At 43.7% G+C, this 18443-nt stretch overlaps 1 protein-coding gene across 2 annotated transcripts in view; it reads right to left on the minus strand.

Moving 5' to 3' along the window:
• Window positions 1-2328: 2328 nt before the first annotated feature.
• Window positions 2329-18443, minus strand: part of crppa (CDP-L-ribitol pyrophosphorylase A) — a 39334-nt gene continuing 23219 nt past the window's right edge. Inside the window, exons 10-12 of one of the 2 annotated variants that reach the window (XM_029246079.1) lie at window positions 6407-6487; window positions 2932-3153; window positions 2329-2345 (exon numbers count right to left, since the gene is read on the minus strand). In XM_029246079.1, coding sequence (XP_029101912.1) covers window positions 2974-3153; window positions 6407-6487 — 261 coding nt within the window. In that variant the 3' untranslated portion in view covers window positions 2329-2345; window positions 2932-2973. Of the gene's footprint in view, window positions 2346-2516; window positions 3154-6406; window positions 6488-18443 lie in introns of those variants that run through there. The other variant, XM_018740569.2, reaches the window with a different exon arrangement.

Consider the following 18443-nt stretch of genomic DNA (forward strand, 5'->3'; position numbering starts at 1 on the left):
CCAACTTGGCAGCCATTGCCGCAACAGAGAACATTTAAAGAAACATTTAAAGACCCCAGGACATCTCCGAAGCTTCTTTCGCATCACTCACACTTGGAGACAGCGCACTTCTGTAGGAACAGCTGTGTGTTTCGTATGTGAAAGTGGTCATCACTCTTTCTGAAGATGGTAACGTAATATAAAACACTGTGTGTGAGTGTGTGTGTGTGTGTGTGTGTAAAACAGCAGTGGGTACAGTGCTTAAAAACAAAGATTGTAGGAATCCTACTGTGAATTGCAAACTTAAACCTGGAGGGCAACTCAACTAGATAAAAATACATGGACTTGAAAGGAAAATAAAGCAGGATAATTTCTATTTAATCTATTATTCATGTACATTTAGTTAAAAAGCAAACTTCTGTTGCATTTGCAGACAAAAGCTGCACGAAGAGTAACATCCACTTGTTTTGTTGTTTCGAGCATAACTATGAATAAATGTTTAAAGAAATTCATATAATCAAATTTCCACATTTAGTGGGAGCTATATTTGCATTCTGTTAAAAACAATAAAAATTAACCTAATATCTGTATTTATTAAATGGTAACCAACATTTTAGTGGTTAAAATGTTTCAAAAGGCTCTAGAATTATTCGAACATGACGAAACAACTACGTGCACCTTCATCAGCATTCGAAGAGTCCAGGATGTTGTTTTTGTTTGTTAAATGTGATCAAATCCAGATCTGTAACAACTTGTCCAGTAGTGGGGGAAGAAAAGAAATGTAGCAATAGCACTTGGAGGAGTGACAGGCTGCACCATCACCCGGCGTCCCGGAACGGCAGCATCTGGGGCCCCCAGCGAACCGGGAAATGAGAACCAGGTGCGGCTTATTGCCCAATCACACGCTCGCCGTGAACTGACTGGAATCGGACGCCAGTTCGGTGACTTAGTAACTTATAGAATTTGGAAAGAGTTAATCTGAGCTTGTTTAGGGAAGGTGACGTATAGTCCGCCTTATTGCTGAGAGTGTGTGTGTGTGTGTGTGTGTGAAATTATTGGCATTTTATTTTTCATTTCTTTAGCCATTGGTCACCTTTCTTATTTGTAGCTGAAAAATCACTTTAATTGTATCTAATTATTTCTACCAAGGTCTTGTTTGGTTTCCGAAACATATACACACACACACACAATGGCTGAAACCATTTCTCCCGAGGTGAACCGGAGCCTAACCCGGCAACACAGGGCGCAAGGGGACGCACCCAGGACGGGACACCAGTCCATCACAAGGCACCCCAAGCAGGACTCGAACCCCAGACCCACCAGCGAGCAGGACCCGGGCCTCAGTGTAAGCAAAAGGAAAGAGTACGATGACTTACATAACTGAGAAGCCTTGGGAAAGTATTCTCCCAGTGCTTTCCCCATTTTTTTCCAGTGCAGATAGAGGTAAGTAACAAATGTAGATTTACCCTTACACTCTGAAAAAGCATGTACATTAAGGAGATTAAACACACTTATGTGAATAATGACATCATATTCCTTGGGTTTTAAAGCTTGTTTGTTTTTTAAATGATAAATTCAATTTAGAAGCTCAGCGTGCAGTTTATACTTACGCCCCACGCTTTTAAAATTCAATTTAGCGCATGTCATTTGGACATCCGAAGGTCTTTTGATGAATGTCTTGTGTACTTGTGTGCGTGTTATTTACGCTTCGCTTTGCCGTTGTGGAGCCTCCTTCGCAGGGCTAGTGAGTGCAATAACTGCGGTCAGTTTGTGTGTATAAACCATCCCTGAAACAACAACCGCGTGGCACCCTCAGCGATGAAAGTTCCTGTTTACAAGCCTGCACTGAGCTCTGATCATTTCTGTAATTGCAGCCATCGCATCACAGGCAGAGATCCACAATGCGCCATAATTGGGAACAGACATGGACCATTTGTTACCCGCCGAATACCATCCCTGCCACATGAGAGAGAGCGGTCCGGCCCTCTCGGCAACGAGCACCGCGCTTCTGAACAGAGGGCTTGCGATGCAGGGACGAACACATTTAGCACACAGAAAGCAGGAAATACTCTCAGGTAAACACATGTTTACGCTAACGTTCTACTCAACATATTTTTTGCTTAACATTATGAAATGCCAGAATTATACAAATAATATTCAAATATTTATTGCATTGTTATTAGTAACTTTATTGCTGTGAAATAAAGACAATATATGTAAATGGTGGCACAGCAAGTAGCACCGCTGTCTCACAGCACCTGGGTGATGGGAGAGAACGTGGGTTCAGTCCTCGCTCAGTCTGTGTGCGTTTCCTCCGGGTGCTCTGGTTTCCTCCCACACTCCAAAGAGATGCTGTTCAGGTTTACCTATAGAGTGTGAGTGACAGAGAGCGTGTATCCCACTGATGTATGGATGACTGACACATTGTAAGTAGTGTATCTAGCAGTGTAAGTCACCACGGTGAATAAGGTGTGTGGGTTCATAACACTACATAGAGTTCATTGGAAGTTGCTTTGGAGAAAAGTGTCTGCTAAATAAACACTGCAGCTAAAAATGACATTAAAATTAAAGCCGGTGAAATCTACATTTTAAAACTAATTAAGCCATATCAAAATGTCCACACTTTACAGAAGTGGTTAAGGAACGGAGGAGGAAGGACTGTGCAGAAATATTGAACCTCTTTTTGTGCTGAAATTGAACTTTCAGACTGCGCCTGTTCCACGTTTGAAAAGGAATTAACTAACGAGTTTGACTTTGCACAAAACCTCTGCGCCCTGGCATTATTTGGTGTCAATATATGCTGGCTCACAGAAGAAGCAATTTGTTAGAAATGTGTGTGAGAGTAAATAATGAATTTTGAAACATATGGCTTGTTAGCCTTCTGCGTGTCTCAGCCAGTGAGAGGCTGAGCTGTGACATCGCTGCTCTGCAGCAGAAGAATGTAACCCGCACCACTTGGCCTCGAAGGTGATGGGGAAAGTTGGCCAGGGTATCTCAGCCATCCAAACCGTCAGGCGCCTGCAAGCTCCCGTTCGCCAACAGAGAGGGACGGACCACACGTTCAATCAACGCCGTCTCCACGGCACGGCCCGTGGCGCGAACAGACGGCAGCAGGGATGGTGTGCGATGTATTGGAGAAGAACAGCGTCCACACTGATGTCTCCAGGCAGGCATCTGGGGAGGGTGAGCAGACAGTCGGAGCTATAGATGAAAATCAAGGGAAAAATGTGAGACTGGAAAATGGAGAAAGAAGGGGAAAAATATGACTTTGTGAGTTTGGTGGGGAAACACCCCAGGCAAAGCCAATTTTGCACACTGGAAATTTATTTCACAGAAATCGTGTTGACAGGAGTATGACGGCTGTAGATACGGCACGTTTTCCACAGAAAAGAATTCCTCTATCTGCTCTTTATAAAGCGCGTTTGTCACTCTCGGTCTTTTTACCCTCATTTTCCATTTTTTTCCGCAAAAATATTTTGGAAGCATAGCTGCAGATACAGAGTTGTGACTCTTACATGTCTAAAAGGAAAGGTCACGTTGCCATGTATGATCTTTAGCTTCTAAGCAACTATTTCTTAGTTTCCCACCGCTGATCAGGCGAAGACTTTCTGTGACGTGACCTGCTATTTGTACAAGATCTGAGGACTTTTAAGGACTGTTTTAATACTCTTTAATAGATTTCAGGTTTAAGATGACATCACTGGCAGCGTTCCACCAAAGTGACCACACACCACCCCTGAAATTAGCTTCTTCCGGAGCTCAGGTAGCACCATTGTGTTGAGCACGCTTTGCTTTGGCCGCTGCGCCTCACGGCACTTTATTTGTTTTCGCACCGTAACCAGGAAGACAAAACCCAGGATTCCTCGCGACAGAGTCCATTCTCCTCTTTGTCGTTGTGTTCTTTTTATAATCCTCTTCTGCGGCAAGCAGGCATGTGTGGGGGGACCTCTGGCCCCGAGCCGCCGGGAGGCTTCATTACCCAACGTGCTGGCAGGACTGCCTGGCCTTGGGAAGGGGAGGTGGAACAAAGACCGTAATCAATTACAACTCTGTGGTCTGGTCTTGAAAATAATTCCTCGCTGCCTACAAGCTGTAGACGTTAATTCTTATGTTTGGTCGGAGCTCTGTTTTCATCAGATCCGGTAACGTAATAAAGACAACAGAGGTTATGAAGTGTGGTTGTCAGGGCCGCAGACCAGTGAGCTAAGAGCCGGCACCGCTGAGACATAACATATTAGAATGATAATGATTTCAGCCAGAGGGGACCTGGGACCAGCCCCGGCAGGGAACCACTTCTGCTAACATGCGCTGGATCAAATACATTCAAATGCAAACCGCTTCCTGCATCCAAACCTGAGAGAGCATAATTAGAACGTAACATGACCAGAGGTCAGGTACAGCTTTCCAAACGGATATTCTTGAAACTCAGTCAGCTTCAATTCTTTATGACCAGCTGCGAGAGTGAAGGTGACAGGTCTTCCGTACAAAAATAAACAGAAGAGACACGTACGTTGCGAAGGGTGTAATGGATCCCTACTGGTTTCCTCGGTGCGGTAAGAAGAGCAGCAGGAGGAGAGCTGCGCTGCACTGCCCCTAGTGGACGGATGGAGCGCGACAGCAACTCATCTTTCCTTTACCACCAGATGTCAGTGTGACACAAAGTACAAAAATGTTCCTGCCCGTCCATCCACTCAGTTTCAGTAGCCGCCGGTCCTGATCGGGGCCGCAGCGAACTAGAGCCTATCCCGGAAGCGGGGGGGCGCCATGCTGAGGGGAGGTTCGCTCTGGATCGGATGCCAGTCCATCGCAGGGTAGACACACAAACACACACGCGCCCATTTACACACACTAGTGTTCGCCTGAACTGCATGTTTTTGGACTGTGAGAGGAAACCAGAGCACCAGGACAAAACCCACAGATACACAGGGAGAACATTCAGACTCCACACAGAGTGAGCGGGGGGGCATCGAACCGCGTTCTCTTGCACCATCCAGACGCTCTGAGGCAGCAGAGCTACTTGGGCCGTGTCTGTTTCAAATGTAATGGATTTGCCATTCTAATGATTTTAAAGTACACGAAAATACCAGATATGTCACATAGTCATCTAAAACAGATCTCAAAATCACTTGTGTGAAAGGAAAATGCGGAAATAAACAGGTTTTTTGATTAGTCTTTGCACTCACTATCGATAAGCACTTACCGTCAGGGAGGGTCGTGGTGCTCCGGAACCTATCCAGGAAGCCTAAAGCACTAGGCTACTGAGGGTATAGCCTGGTCACAGGGCGATCACTTACACTCATTATCTCACGACACACATTGTACACACTAAAGGGCACGTAGAGTCACCAGTTTACCTGAATCTCATGATCTGGAGAACCCAGAGGAAGCCCACACAAACATGGGGAGAGCACGCAAACTCTACACAGACTGAGCAGGGATCAAACCCGTATCCAATCGCACAGCCCGGAACCGAGACGTTCATGCGACCTGCTGCACCACTGCGCCACACACTTGTCATTACAGAAAAAGCAAATTCCGTGGTTCAACACAGAGATGTGGTTCAACAATGTACAGCATTTTAACAGTCTATCTCTGCTTCATCTTGGATTGATGAAATGTCGCCTACATTTTAAGCCTTGGACTCTTGCTCTGTGGCATCCAGATGTGCTGCGCATGGAAAAAAAAATGACAATTTTATGAATTTTTATTCAAGGGAACGTACAGTGATTTTTAAGAGGCTCATTCCAGGGACTTGAACAAGCAGCCTTCAGATAATGTCTTTAAGCACAACACTTCCTGCTGGCCTGATTCAACGATCGAGGGTCATTAGCTGCATTTGCGTTGAGGTTCCATTACCAACGCGGCAGTCCTAACAGAGCCGTACTTTCACACATCTATCAACACCATCTCCAGGGAGAGATGGACAATTGTTTAACTCCACTTAAGGTCAAGCCGTGAATTAAAGGGAGTGATAAGCGTCTCAGCACAGACTCGTGTGACAGTGGACCCGATTGATGAGCTACATTTTGGACCATAAATGTATATTCCCATCCATGCATGTTTTGCCTTTCAAACGATGTTGGCTTATGCCAAAATCAACTGTGTTAGTGGAGTGATATTCAATATACGATAATACTCAAATTCACTGAAAAAAATGACTTTGAGACATAGCCACTATGGAATTTAAGCATTTAATAATTAAAACAAATTATTTTCTGAATGTAGTGTTTGAGTTTGCATGTCAGGGATTAAAAAACTAAGCATGGCAAACATATGGCAGTTTTTCTTTCTCTCTTCTTTCTTTCTTTCATTTGAGGTAACAGTTCTGCATTGTACCCGTGTGAGGACACTGTGGGAAAGGTCAGTGAGACCCACACATAGCATAGTCCTGCGGTCGCTGCCTTCACGCCACCAGAAGCTGTCCTACCAGGGCAGGATTGCGGTCCTTCACAAGGGCTGCTGCGATCTGGGCCACGTTCTCCATGGTCTCATCCCACTGTTCCACCCTCTGGAACATAGAAACACAGTGTCAATAAACCAGCCAAGACTCGCTACAATCTTTGTTGTTGTTCTCGTTGTATCCAAAGCAGCTTTTCACCAGTTATAGTTGGAATTTAACTGAAACAAATACATTGCTCAAGCATACAACAGAAAGGTCCTTTGGGACTTGAACCACCAATGTTCAGGAAAGATTCCTTAACCACTCCACACATCCCTTCTCGCATGCTGTTTGTGCCTGGGATGGGCTGCTGATGCTCATTTTTCCATGGCAATTGTATCTACAAATCAAGCACTATTTCCAGATCAATTCATTGTTTTGTTATAGTGTGAGTCAAAAGTTTGAGTACATTTGCATTTTTGTTCAACAGGTATTTAGATAGCATGTCTGAGCAGGAGATGATGTGGCACATCTTCCCAGCTCTGCTGCAGCAATTCCCAGAGATGTAGGACACTTTTCTTTCGCTTTTCTCTCATTGTGTCCCATACAAGGTGGTACCCAGGTGTACTCAAACTTTTACGTCCCAGCTGGTCCGTTTGGCTAAGACTCCTTCTGTTCAGTCCCACACATCCATTAGTTTAATGAATGAGGATAATTTCTTTAGAGTAAGAGTTAGTCTGCCCCGAAAGAAATTTAAAAAAATAAAACAACTCAAAGAAAACTCATCTGCAAGGGCTCTCAAAGTCATACCGTTCCTGGAATATACATTGTATCCCCTCTCACTGCAAGTGCTACCTGTGTGCAGCCTATGTCTTCTTTACTTTTGCCAAGATGTTTCCAAATATAAGGTCTCCTATAACCCCCCCCCCCCCTCCCCCAAATAGCTCATGATATCCATTGTCTTTTTGCACTATTCATCATCCCTGTTGACCCCTTAAGACAAGGACAGGATGAGTGGGGCCCAACGTTGTGTTATTGAGTGAAAAGTTGGCTGATAAAAAAGACGACCATCACAAGTATAACTAGGGTCAAAGCACTTTCCTAGCATTCTGCCACGTTCTTTGCCTCATTGACTAAATTAATGCGGCAAATTTGACTCTATATTACATCAGTGCTGTAAACAGTGACGTCCCTTAGCTGAAAAGGACAGGAAAACTAGGGGCCTCTCCGACAGCGAAATCACGACAAATGCCTCTCTCAGTCCTCCAGCAGACTGCGAGTATGAGATTGCGAGACACGTCCAGGAAAGGGCAGCTCTGCGATGAAATCGTCTCATTTTCTCAGTGCCACATGCCACATGCGCTCTGACGTAACGCCGTAGGCCCGTCAAAGGCAGGCAGAGGAAACACAGTGAGCAGAAACATCTGACTCCGAAAACAGTCTTCGCCGAGCATCACGGCGCTGGGATTATCGTGTCTCTAATGCTATTCGATGGTGAGATCAGTGGCCAGATGAAAGCAATTACCGCTGGATTTTTAGGTAAGGGAGGGTGAGATGCTCGACCAAATTATAGCATTGTACTTAAATGTGTTTAAGTCATATTGAAGCCCCTTTAAAGTCATGCAGCCACATGGTATTCTTTACGTTTACTGTGCGGGATATTCTAGATACACTGGAACCACACATTACACATTAAAGACCTTTCGCCTTTAATTAAGTACAGAAGTCAGATCTCCTCAAAAAAGGGCATTATTAGAAAATGACAGCTACTCTTGTGGTTCTTTTGTACCATTTGTTCTAATTTTCCAGGCTTTTAGCAACAGTCCCTTTGTTTGTGGTTATTATTTCTTCTCATCCATAATATTTACCTTAGTTAGTCTCTTCCAGTACACACTTCAAGCTTTTTTGATTATTTTTATTTACTTCGAGTTTTTCTTCCAACCGAGCGGTTTTCTCTTGGCTGCAATCGGTCTGTCTGTCACTTCGCCGCCAATCCAGAAAATCAGAACCGGGTTGGATTCGGTTATGGACTCCCAGGGGTGTAGGCCCCCGAGGTGCCGTTTGCAGTACCATCCTTATCACCGACGTTATATATCGGTATGAGCGCAGAGTGACCATGGCAGACACTAGAGACGTGGCCCACTGTCTTGGACGTGCGCCTTAATAGGAAACAGTTAACATCCAGTCATATGACATGCATTGTGCTCTGAGGGGGGATTTTCAGTCAAAAAGCTGGATAGAGACCCAGCACTCATTTATTGATTAAAGAAATGCAACCCTATAAGAGAATAAAAAATCCTGGCTTTGAACAAACTCCAGAATGGGTCATTTCACCATTTCCTATCTTTTCCTTATTTACGCTGAAAACCCTGGTTTTTATACATCAAAGAGCAAAAGGTTTCTGGTTTAAGACGCATCAGAGGCGTTGTTCTTATACTTGATTATTCATGCACAATAAGAGAGAGAAGTAAGTCCATCTGTGATCGGGAGGAGCAGAGTGAGTGAGCGCTCCTGTACTCTTTCCACGAGGACATCTGCTCGGTGTCTAGGAACACGAGAAAGTTCATCAGAGATGTGACATGAAGCAGTTCCGGGAAATCACAGAGTGGCACAAGAGTCCTGCTTAGTGTTTACCAATGCCTTCTCTCCTTCCTGTCTTCTCCACATTTGCGAAAGACGCAAATGCATCTAAACATTATTAATGACAGCTCAGTGGTTCAGGGCTCTTTTATTATGAGAAACAAGCAACAGATCCAGAGACAATAAAATATCAGTTCCAATAAATTCAAAGAGCACAAAAGCACCACATCTTGAGTCAGTCAGATCCTTTGGTGCTTTAGAATATTTCCACTGAACAAAACTGACCATGAAATCTGAATCATACTTCATGAAATGGCATGCTGTTTTCAACATCCTGGGAAATTTTCTTCTCAAGATGGTTTGAGCAATCAACATTTTCAGGTATTAAGTTTGCACAAAGTGGAAATATTAAAGTCTTTCTTTGCCCTCTGTAAACAGAACTATTCATCATGAAGCAGTGAGCGACAGCTAAACAAACGCTTTTTTTCCCCTGGAACAGTCTTCCGGAAAAGTTGACGTCTACATGCTCTGCAGTGGGATGCCATTCTCACATTGCGTGTGTTTCTCAGGATACTGGCGGGTTGCAGTGCTGCTAGGCGGGTGGCCTCCAATGTGAGTAAGAGGAGGGGCATTCAAAGCAGTGCAGACATTTCTACCCTAGACTATACACACCACGATCTGGTCTCACGAAACTTACTGCGTGGAAGAAAAAAAACCAGGAGGCTTTTACCAGGTGGCACAGCAGTGCGGCGGGTAGTGCTGTTGTCTCAAAGCGGTTGAGGGGTGTGAGAAGACATTGGTTCGATTCTCACTCGGTCTGTGTGGAGTTTGCATATTCTCCTCATTTTTGTATGGGTTCTGCCGGGTGCTCCGGTTTCCTCCCACCATCCAAAGAGGTGTTTGAAGTGAATTGCTGACTCTAAATTATGTGTGTCTCTGTGTATTGCTCTGGTGTATAGATGAGTGATTCACTGTAGGTAGTGTAATGTAGAGTATCTAGCACTGTAAGTTACCTTGGATAAGAGGTGTGAGCTAAATACCACATAGGATTTATTGTATCTTTGGAAACAAGCGTCTGCGGAATGAACAAATGTACACACTGTATCCTTACTGTTGGTCCTACTTTTTCAACGCAGGATACACCCTGGATGGGATGTTATGTCATTCACAGGGCAATCACTCACTCTCTCACACACACTCTCATTCACCTGAAACAACTGTCTTTGGACTGTGGGAGGAAACCAGAGCACCCAGAGGAAACACTAGTGAACACAGCAGGAACATGCAAACTCCACACAGACTGAGCCTGATTTGAAACCAAAGCCCAGGAGCTGTGAGGCACCAGTGTAATCCACCGCACCACCGATTGTACAGAGGTAAGTCAAAAAGTATCTTCAATAACATTTTAACTTTTTACAAAATATTACTGCAGATACTTCTGACTTACCCACATAATACTAATTACCACAGTGATGTTTGTTTGTAACTCATAAAAGTGCAATAAACAGAAGTTCCAGCCACACGAGATGCCTTTGATTGTCCATGGTTCTGACCACAAGGGGGTTACATCTCTGGAAATTTCTGACCCTCTCCACATGGCCCTCATAGAACACCAACTGTGACTGATTGATCTTTGGCCATGGAGGTGTTCAAGGGAATGGAATCCTGGGACAAACATGAGCTAGATTTGGAGGTGGGAGGAGTGTAGTGGGCTGAAGCCCCCAGCCAAACCCTGCACTGACAGCCATACCTGGGAAAGGCTTGGTGGCAGGAAACGGGCACTAGGTGAGGCCAATTAAAGACTCCATTTAAAGACAAGTTTGACAACATTTTTTTGCAGACGAGAGAAGTTTGAAGATGGAGAACTTGGCAGTTGGAGTTGTGTCTGATGAAGAATAAGAAAATAACTTTAAATGTTAGTCTTGGCTTCGTAGCGCTTTGAGTTTGTGTGTAACTGTTGACCAGAAAGACTGATTTTCTTTTTCCTTTTCCCCAGTACTGTAGCTGTTTGTTGGTACTGCATTGGGTTTCTGTAATCATGGAATGGAAATATGATAAAAGCTTCTGTGAACCCAACCTTTGAGGCCTCACAGCCAGTCACTCCCTAGACCAAACACATCCCTGTGTGTCACAGCAGCAACTTGTAGATACAACACAAATTTAGAGGCTTCAATAGGATTTACTGATTTTCTAACAACTTCTGCTAAAGGACTGCTTTTCAAAAACCTTCTAGACGCTTGCCACTGAAAACCAGAATGACCACCCTTGCAGTGGGTACAAGAACTGGTCTGCGGTCAGATCTCGATGTATAATAGTGACGTCTAGTCAGTATGATATGACATAAGTCCTACAATGTGACAAGACACATTGCGACAAAATACCACCTCGTCTCGCAAGGCGCCAGATTTCAGCACCCAAACTTTGACCGAAGGAGGTCCATAAATCTTTCCAGGAAGAGCAATCCAAAGAATATAAAACTCCCAACTAATGAGCTCACTTGGACCAATTGTTATGGGTGCACTTAAACACTCCTGCGAAAAAAGGGGGAATCTGGAACTTTAATTTTCTTGTGCCTCCACCGTCTAGTCAGGAGGAATAACGAGGGAATTAAATGGTTTCCACCAAATCTCAGTGTCTGTTCCAAATGGTATGAGATGAGTAAAACATGTGAGAGTGCTCTAACTATGTTCATACACAGCTCCACACACCTTCAGGTTGAAACCGCTGCGAAAGACAGAAAGCAGCGTTCTGTCATTTCGGCTTTGACGTCGTCGTGTCGCTAACCATTTATTCTGGAAAGATGCTATGACCAACTGCACCGGGACTACACTTCTTTACACGTGGATAAATTAGTAGCACAGTAGCGGGAGCTGGTGCCTCTCAGCTCTAGGGTTATGGATTCAAATCTCGCTCATCCGTGTAGCATTTGAATATTACACAGGTAGCACAGTGGTTAGAGCTGCTCCTCTGAACTCAGGGGGTCCCGGACCCTAATTCCACCTTCCGCCGTAGTACCCCTGAGCAAACACACTTTCCCTAACATTGTTCCAGCAAAAATTACTCAGCAGCATAAATAGGAAAAGCACTGTTAAACAGCTTAACATTATAGGAGGCTTTAAGTATATGCATCAGCTAAATGAGAAAATATTATCCCTGTGCTCACATGGGTTTCCTTCCACTGTCAAAAGGTGTATATTTCAGGTGAAGTTGCAACTCTAAAATGTCCAGTGTGTGTATGTGTGACTAAAAGAATGAGTCTGTGCGTGTACATCGTTGCCCTGTGATGGACCGGAATCCAGTCGAGTATCGCACCATTTTTTCCATGACAGGCTCCAGACCACAGTGACCCTGCACTGGGCAAGAAGTTACTGATAATGGCGGGAGGGTGGATGTCCACATATAAAACACATCTTAAAAATATGTATGACTCTTTGCATCACCATCATCACCACCATCACTGGTAATGAGAGCAAATGAGCGGTACAACCTAGGGTAAGAGGCAGGAGGCAAGAGCTGCTTGACAGCTCTCAAGGGCCTGTCCCCACCCTAACTAAGTAATTGAATGACACCCACCTGCACACTCTTCAGAGCTCAGTAAAGAGACCATAAACGCAGCTGGTATGGATAACTGAGAGAAGCAGTGTTTCAGAGGAACCTGAGTTTTGTAGGCAGCTTTTTTGTCCTCTAAAAGGTGCCTGAGCCCAGGGTCTGTTTTGAGTTCTTTTTGTCCTTGTTTTTTTTTTTTTTTTTTTTTTGGGAAAATAAACCCCTTTGTTGGTGCAACCCTGCTGTCCTGTGCCTTGGTCCCACCCTGCTGCCACCTCCACTCCACGACTGGCCACGGTTATTTGAAAGTCTCACCGAGAACAACAGTTTTACCAGTTTGTACAGCTAGAGAACACCACTACCTGGATATCTGCCCAATGATATTTTACTGCGGTAAGCCTGACTTTGATCAAGGGCAGAACAGAGAACCTTTTTAGAACCAACCACCTTCAAGTTAGAAGGGTCCTTATCACTGTGCTACTTCCCTACTTCCACTTACTGTTCACAGTATTTTTAATAGGATTATGGATTGTTTAACTAATATCCACACAGGATGACTGATCATGCAGGAGCGATTCCAAGGGAATTCTGAAAAACAACACAAAACCAATATGACACCCAAGGATCGAATTGGGCTCCCTGCACAGTAGCCTCCACTGGACCAGGCAGTAATGATAGCCAAAAGCTGCACCCCGCCAGTATTGCGGTTACTGCGATATGCTGATTTACAGCTGCGCCACTGTCATTTTTTAATCCTTTGGCAGAGATTTTAAAGGCACAAGTCTAAATGACAGAGCTCCACTCCAGCTGAATTAAAGCTTCATCACCTCATAAAAAATGGAATATTTGTTCATGTGTTTTCCATTTATACATATATATTTATATACAAAGAGAAGCAGGCTTTGACACCTTCATTATTTTTTTTTTTAACGGATTTACAAAAAAAATCTATGGTTCAAACATCTTAACGGTAAACATTAACAGTCACAATACATATGTATTATACTGGACTTAGATCACCCTTTTTATTCATTTGCATATGTTATTATGCACACAATTTACATACAAACATATATTACTATTCATTATACTAGAAGCGGTTAGGGTTTAACGGAAATGAAAAGGGTGTATCACTTACTAACTTTTTTAGCTAAGTTTGGGGAGGGTCCAATGGACAAACCTAACTGCTAATAACTGTTATTTAAATACACGGTTAAACCAAACTTTTCCTGCTAAATGACTAATCATTTGTTCAAAATTTGTTCCCTGTAATATGTGTGCGGTGTCAGACCAACACATGTGCCTTAAAATTCAAAAGCTCTTACTGCTCCATGCAATGGCCAATTGGCCAAACTGAATGGTTTTATGATGAACAGCTTTTGAAAAGATGGTTCTGATTAAGCTGTTGTCGCATAAGTAGAGAGCCGAGAAGCAGACTGTTGTCATGACGATGGAATCAGCACTGGAGGTAAAGTCTCCATCTAAAAATAACTTCTTAGGGCTGCACAGACCTCTGGCACTTGCATATTGTCATGCACACGCACAGACAGGACACGACAGGAACACGAAAGCACAGACGCATACGCATACGCACACGCGCACACACACACACACACACACACACACACACACACACACACACACACACACACACACACACACACACAGAGAAAGCAGGGGTGGGTGACTCCAGTCCTTGGGGGCCACAACCTTGCATGTTCATGGTGTCTTTCATTTAGTCACTGATTTACACCAGGGGCAGCAAATGAGATGAATTGTTAGCAAAATCATGAGTTAATCACACCACTGAGTGCTGAGAATGAACAAAGCCCTGGATATCCTACTGCCCCGGGGGGGGGGGGTAGACCTGGCCGCCCCACTCACTTTGAGGGCTTCTTGTGGAAATGCACACACCCAATTCACAAAGCTCACAGCAGAAAAACTCAGATACATTGAGCGATTCAAGTAGGATCTCTGTGTGATGGACATATCTTTCAAAGAATATGTATGCATGCCTAATGGCATGGGTTTGTGCTGTTGAAACGCTTCTTTGTGGGGTGTGGTATGGTTCAAGTAAAGTGTGTTTTTCGAAAAAGTTTTTTTTTTTTTTTTTTTTTTTAAAAAAAAAAAAAAAGAGAGAGAGAGAGAGAGAGAGAAGGAAAAACAGCACACCACACAATTAGCAGTGATGACTAACCGCACTCTGAATAGCAAAGAGGGCGTGGGGCCCTTATCGCTGAGAAGCTACCCGCCCCACACGTGGGAAACACAGCAAGAGACACCGCATGATCCGAGAGTTACGCCACGCTGAGAGCCAAGCGTTCGTCTGCCGCTTGAGTGTTCTGATGGAGGTGAGCTGCAAAGTGGCACTTCCTCGCCTGGTCCATCATTTTGCTGTGTTGATTGCCTGCCGGGTGAGACCGAGTTCCCAGGGAAGCCGGCACATGGAAAGCATTTAGCAGCCGATATCCCAAACCACAGCAGAGTCCAGTCGGAATTAAACTCCCTAGTAAATAGTTTGAGTAAATACGACAGAGAGGACAGCTGCAGCATGCACCCATTTTATGACCCTCATTACTCTTATTGTCATAACAATTAATTTTAGCTGGTCTCTAATAGGTTGTGCTGTATTAAGAGGTCAGTCCTAAACTGTACCAGAAGAGGGCAGTGTAATCACTGACCCTCAAATTCCAGCCTCCAACACATGTACAGTTAGACAGATTGTAGGAAACAGTCCCTAAACTGTCTAGTGGTTATAGGTATTTTTGTAATCATCTTGTATAATGTATCATACTCAAGAGCATACAGTTTCAGCTATAATATGAGAACAAATGTCATCAAATGTGGTCTAATGAGACAAGAGCTTAGCCACGATGGATCTTGAAAACATCCAATTTCCCTGTTTTAAAAGGTATTGTGTTTCTCGGTCTGACAGTCAATCTGTACTTGTGCTTGAAAAATATTAGGGGGCAGGGTGTGGGTGGGAGGGGGGGTTTTTCCTCTGTCGCCCCCCGGTACTTCTAGCTCCGGCTCCACCCTTCTCTCATTCAGGCAGATGTTGCTCTGGGGTAAACCAAGAAAAAATCAGGTCCAATTACTGTCAGGTCAAGAGACTTGATATGAGGCCTAATCCAGCAGAGAAATTTGCTGTGGTGTAACCTCACCCAGGAGGAGAGGGTGAAAGAAAGACCACGCAAAAATCAAGAGGGGCTGAGGGAGAATGTCGCCACCAGGACGACAAAGAACATCCCTTCAAATACCAGGACGACGGTCAAAATGCGACACCGCAAGGGGAAAAAAAGAAGGAAAAAAAAAAAAAAAAAAAGGCTAGAACTGGTTAGGAAAGATAATTCGTCAGCGCCGCCGCTCTCAAACATCACTCCTTAATATTTAATCAGAGGGCTAATGCTTTGATGAGCTCCTTGGGCTGCTCATTTCTTCAGGAAAAATATTTAACTGGGTTTGTGGTGCCTGGAAGTCTGTATTTGTGATTACCTTGTCATTCCCATTCTGCCTCACTTCATTTAAAAGGAGCACATATTGTTTGAGCGCGGATAAACCTTACGCACTCTTTATCCCCCCTGCCTTTGTGCGCCTGGGAGTCGCTTCAGGTTTTCTGGCAGCGCTATTGAGATGTCGCGGCTACGCGAGCCCATTGACTCAGGCACATTCCTTCCACATAAAAACAGTCAAGGTACGATGAAAAAGCGCTTTGAGGGCAACTTAACACATTTCCGCTTTCCACCCTGACAAATACTATATTCTATAGGATTCCACTCGCTTAACTAAACAGTGCAGGCGCAGGGTAAAGTGCGATGGCCGAGAACACCTACAGTAATACATGATCTGGCATGGGGTATGTATATCTGCAAAAAAAATACAGGAAGTTTTCATGAAAGGTCTTTTAAAGGGGAGCACTGTGCTATTTCAATAGCTTCAGGTGAGTGATTAGTTTGTTTAAACCTGGACTATCAACAGCCAGCTCTCTAAATAGTACAAGCTACAATAGTGTCTTAAACGGACTTGTTAACAGGAGCACTGCGAAAAGGATGGTCTCCAGCAGCAAGTACTGAACTCTAACCTGGTGTCTTCACAAAAGCGGACCCATTTCAAGTGCAACGTCATTCATTACAGTCTGTTTATCTGCAGCGCTTCCAGTGCCATCTATATGGGATGGCAAGTAGTATGGTGATCAAAGTCACATACTAGTAACCACAGGGTCCAAAATTAAAAGCCCAAAGATTCATGGTTCTGCTCCAATCTGGTGGAATGATCTCCCTCTCTCATTTATAACTGGTGAATCTGTTTAACGTTCAAGAAGGGTCTCTAAACACATCTCTTTCAGACTCATTTCTGTCCGGATCTCCTATCTGCTTTATAAATTCACATTATTTGTCGCAACTACCTTTGCATTCAAGTCTATGTGCTGATATTCATGTAATGTTTTCAAAACTGTTGTAGTCTCTGCCAATTCTACATGCAGCTACCCATGTAATGTATGCTGGTTTAAACAGTGACAATAGATTGACTGTATTTCATGAATTGTGCGCCAGCATCCTTGTCTCTTCATCCGTTGGTGAAATGCACTTTTGTTTTCACAGACTTGTAGGTCACTTTGGACAAAAACATCTACAAAATGAATAAATGCAATGTATGCCACTGTATTCTGTATACCGCTAACGCCTTTGTTCAAATTAACACCAAGGCATGTACAGTGATATTCCCAGTTACATAGCAGGGTACTTTAACTGTATTAATTCCAGGTAAGAACCTTGAAGGATACTACAGCAGGAGAGGGATTCAAACAGGGAACTTTCAGGGACTGTGAGTAGACAGCCCTAAACACTACGCTACTTGCTACCCCTAAAATGCAGATGTGCTACATATTACCGAAGCAGATGAGTGCAGCTTTCATTTCTGTCTACCAGTTCCAGAGTTTAAAAGGAACATCCAAATAAAACTGTAAATTGCTTTGGACAGAACTCTGAGCTAAGAAGAAAACTGAATAATCACATTGTTATAACACTCAGTTGGACTTTTAAAGCTGGACACTAGAGACTTTAAAGAAAAGTCACAAGTTAAATGGAGTACTTAAGGACACACTTGGCATGTCACACCCTGGCCCTGAACCCATAACATAATGGTCACAAGTTCAGGGTCCTAATTGCTTCTATATAATTGTTTATAGCCCTGGGCAGGGCTCTAGTCTTTAAAATATATCAACAAGGACACAAAACAGGTTGCGCAAGTACAGTACATGTTTTCACAGCGCCATCAAATCCTTCCTGCAGACTAAACAATCAAACAGGAAGTGCTGTCAAGGTGACTTAGGCTGGCAAAGCACGGAGAGTTTGGAGATGACACTGTGATGCTTTCCCTCCTCAACACAAAAAGCAGGACAAAAAAAATTCAGAGGGAAAAGTCTGACACGGGGCGAGCAGAACGGCCTGCGCTCTGTGTCCTGCCCAGACTGAGTGTTTACAACCACTTTATAATAATCCCACCATAATGACACTTAAAAGGCAGGATTGGTTTTCCAGTCGTTAACTGTGCACAACCTTTCACTAAGGTCTTAGGCAAACAGGAATCCTGACAGAATACAGGAAAGGTCTTTTGCATTTTGGAACGTGAATACTCTAATAATAAATCTGAAAAGCAGACAGAAAATCTAACGCCTAATCCTGTGAGTGCCATGTCTTCCAAAAGATTACACAGGCTAGGAAAATCAAAACTCGGATCAAGTGGGTGGTCAGTGCAAATGCAAAGCAAAGAATAAACGTATTGCTACATAAATACCCATACTGGCTGCTTTTTTTATACTGATTAAATGTATACAACTTAATTTTGCGGGATTGGAGAAAGTGTAATTAAATATTCCACTTCCACTTGTATGCCGAAGACATCAAGAGAGAAATCTGGATTCACACTTTCTGGAAAGAACATCAATAATCTTCCATCC

This window comes from Scleropages formosus, chromosome 18, assembly GCF_900964775.1.
Source record: "Scleropages formosus chromosome 18, fSclFor1.1, whole genome shotgun sequence".
NCBI lineage: Eukaryota > Metazoa > Chordata > Actinopteri > Osteoglossiformes > Osteoglossidae > Scleropages > Scleropages formosus.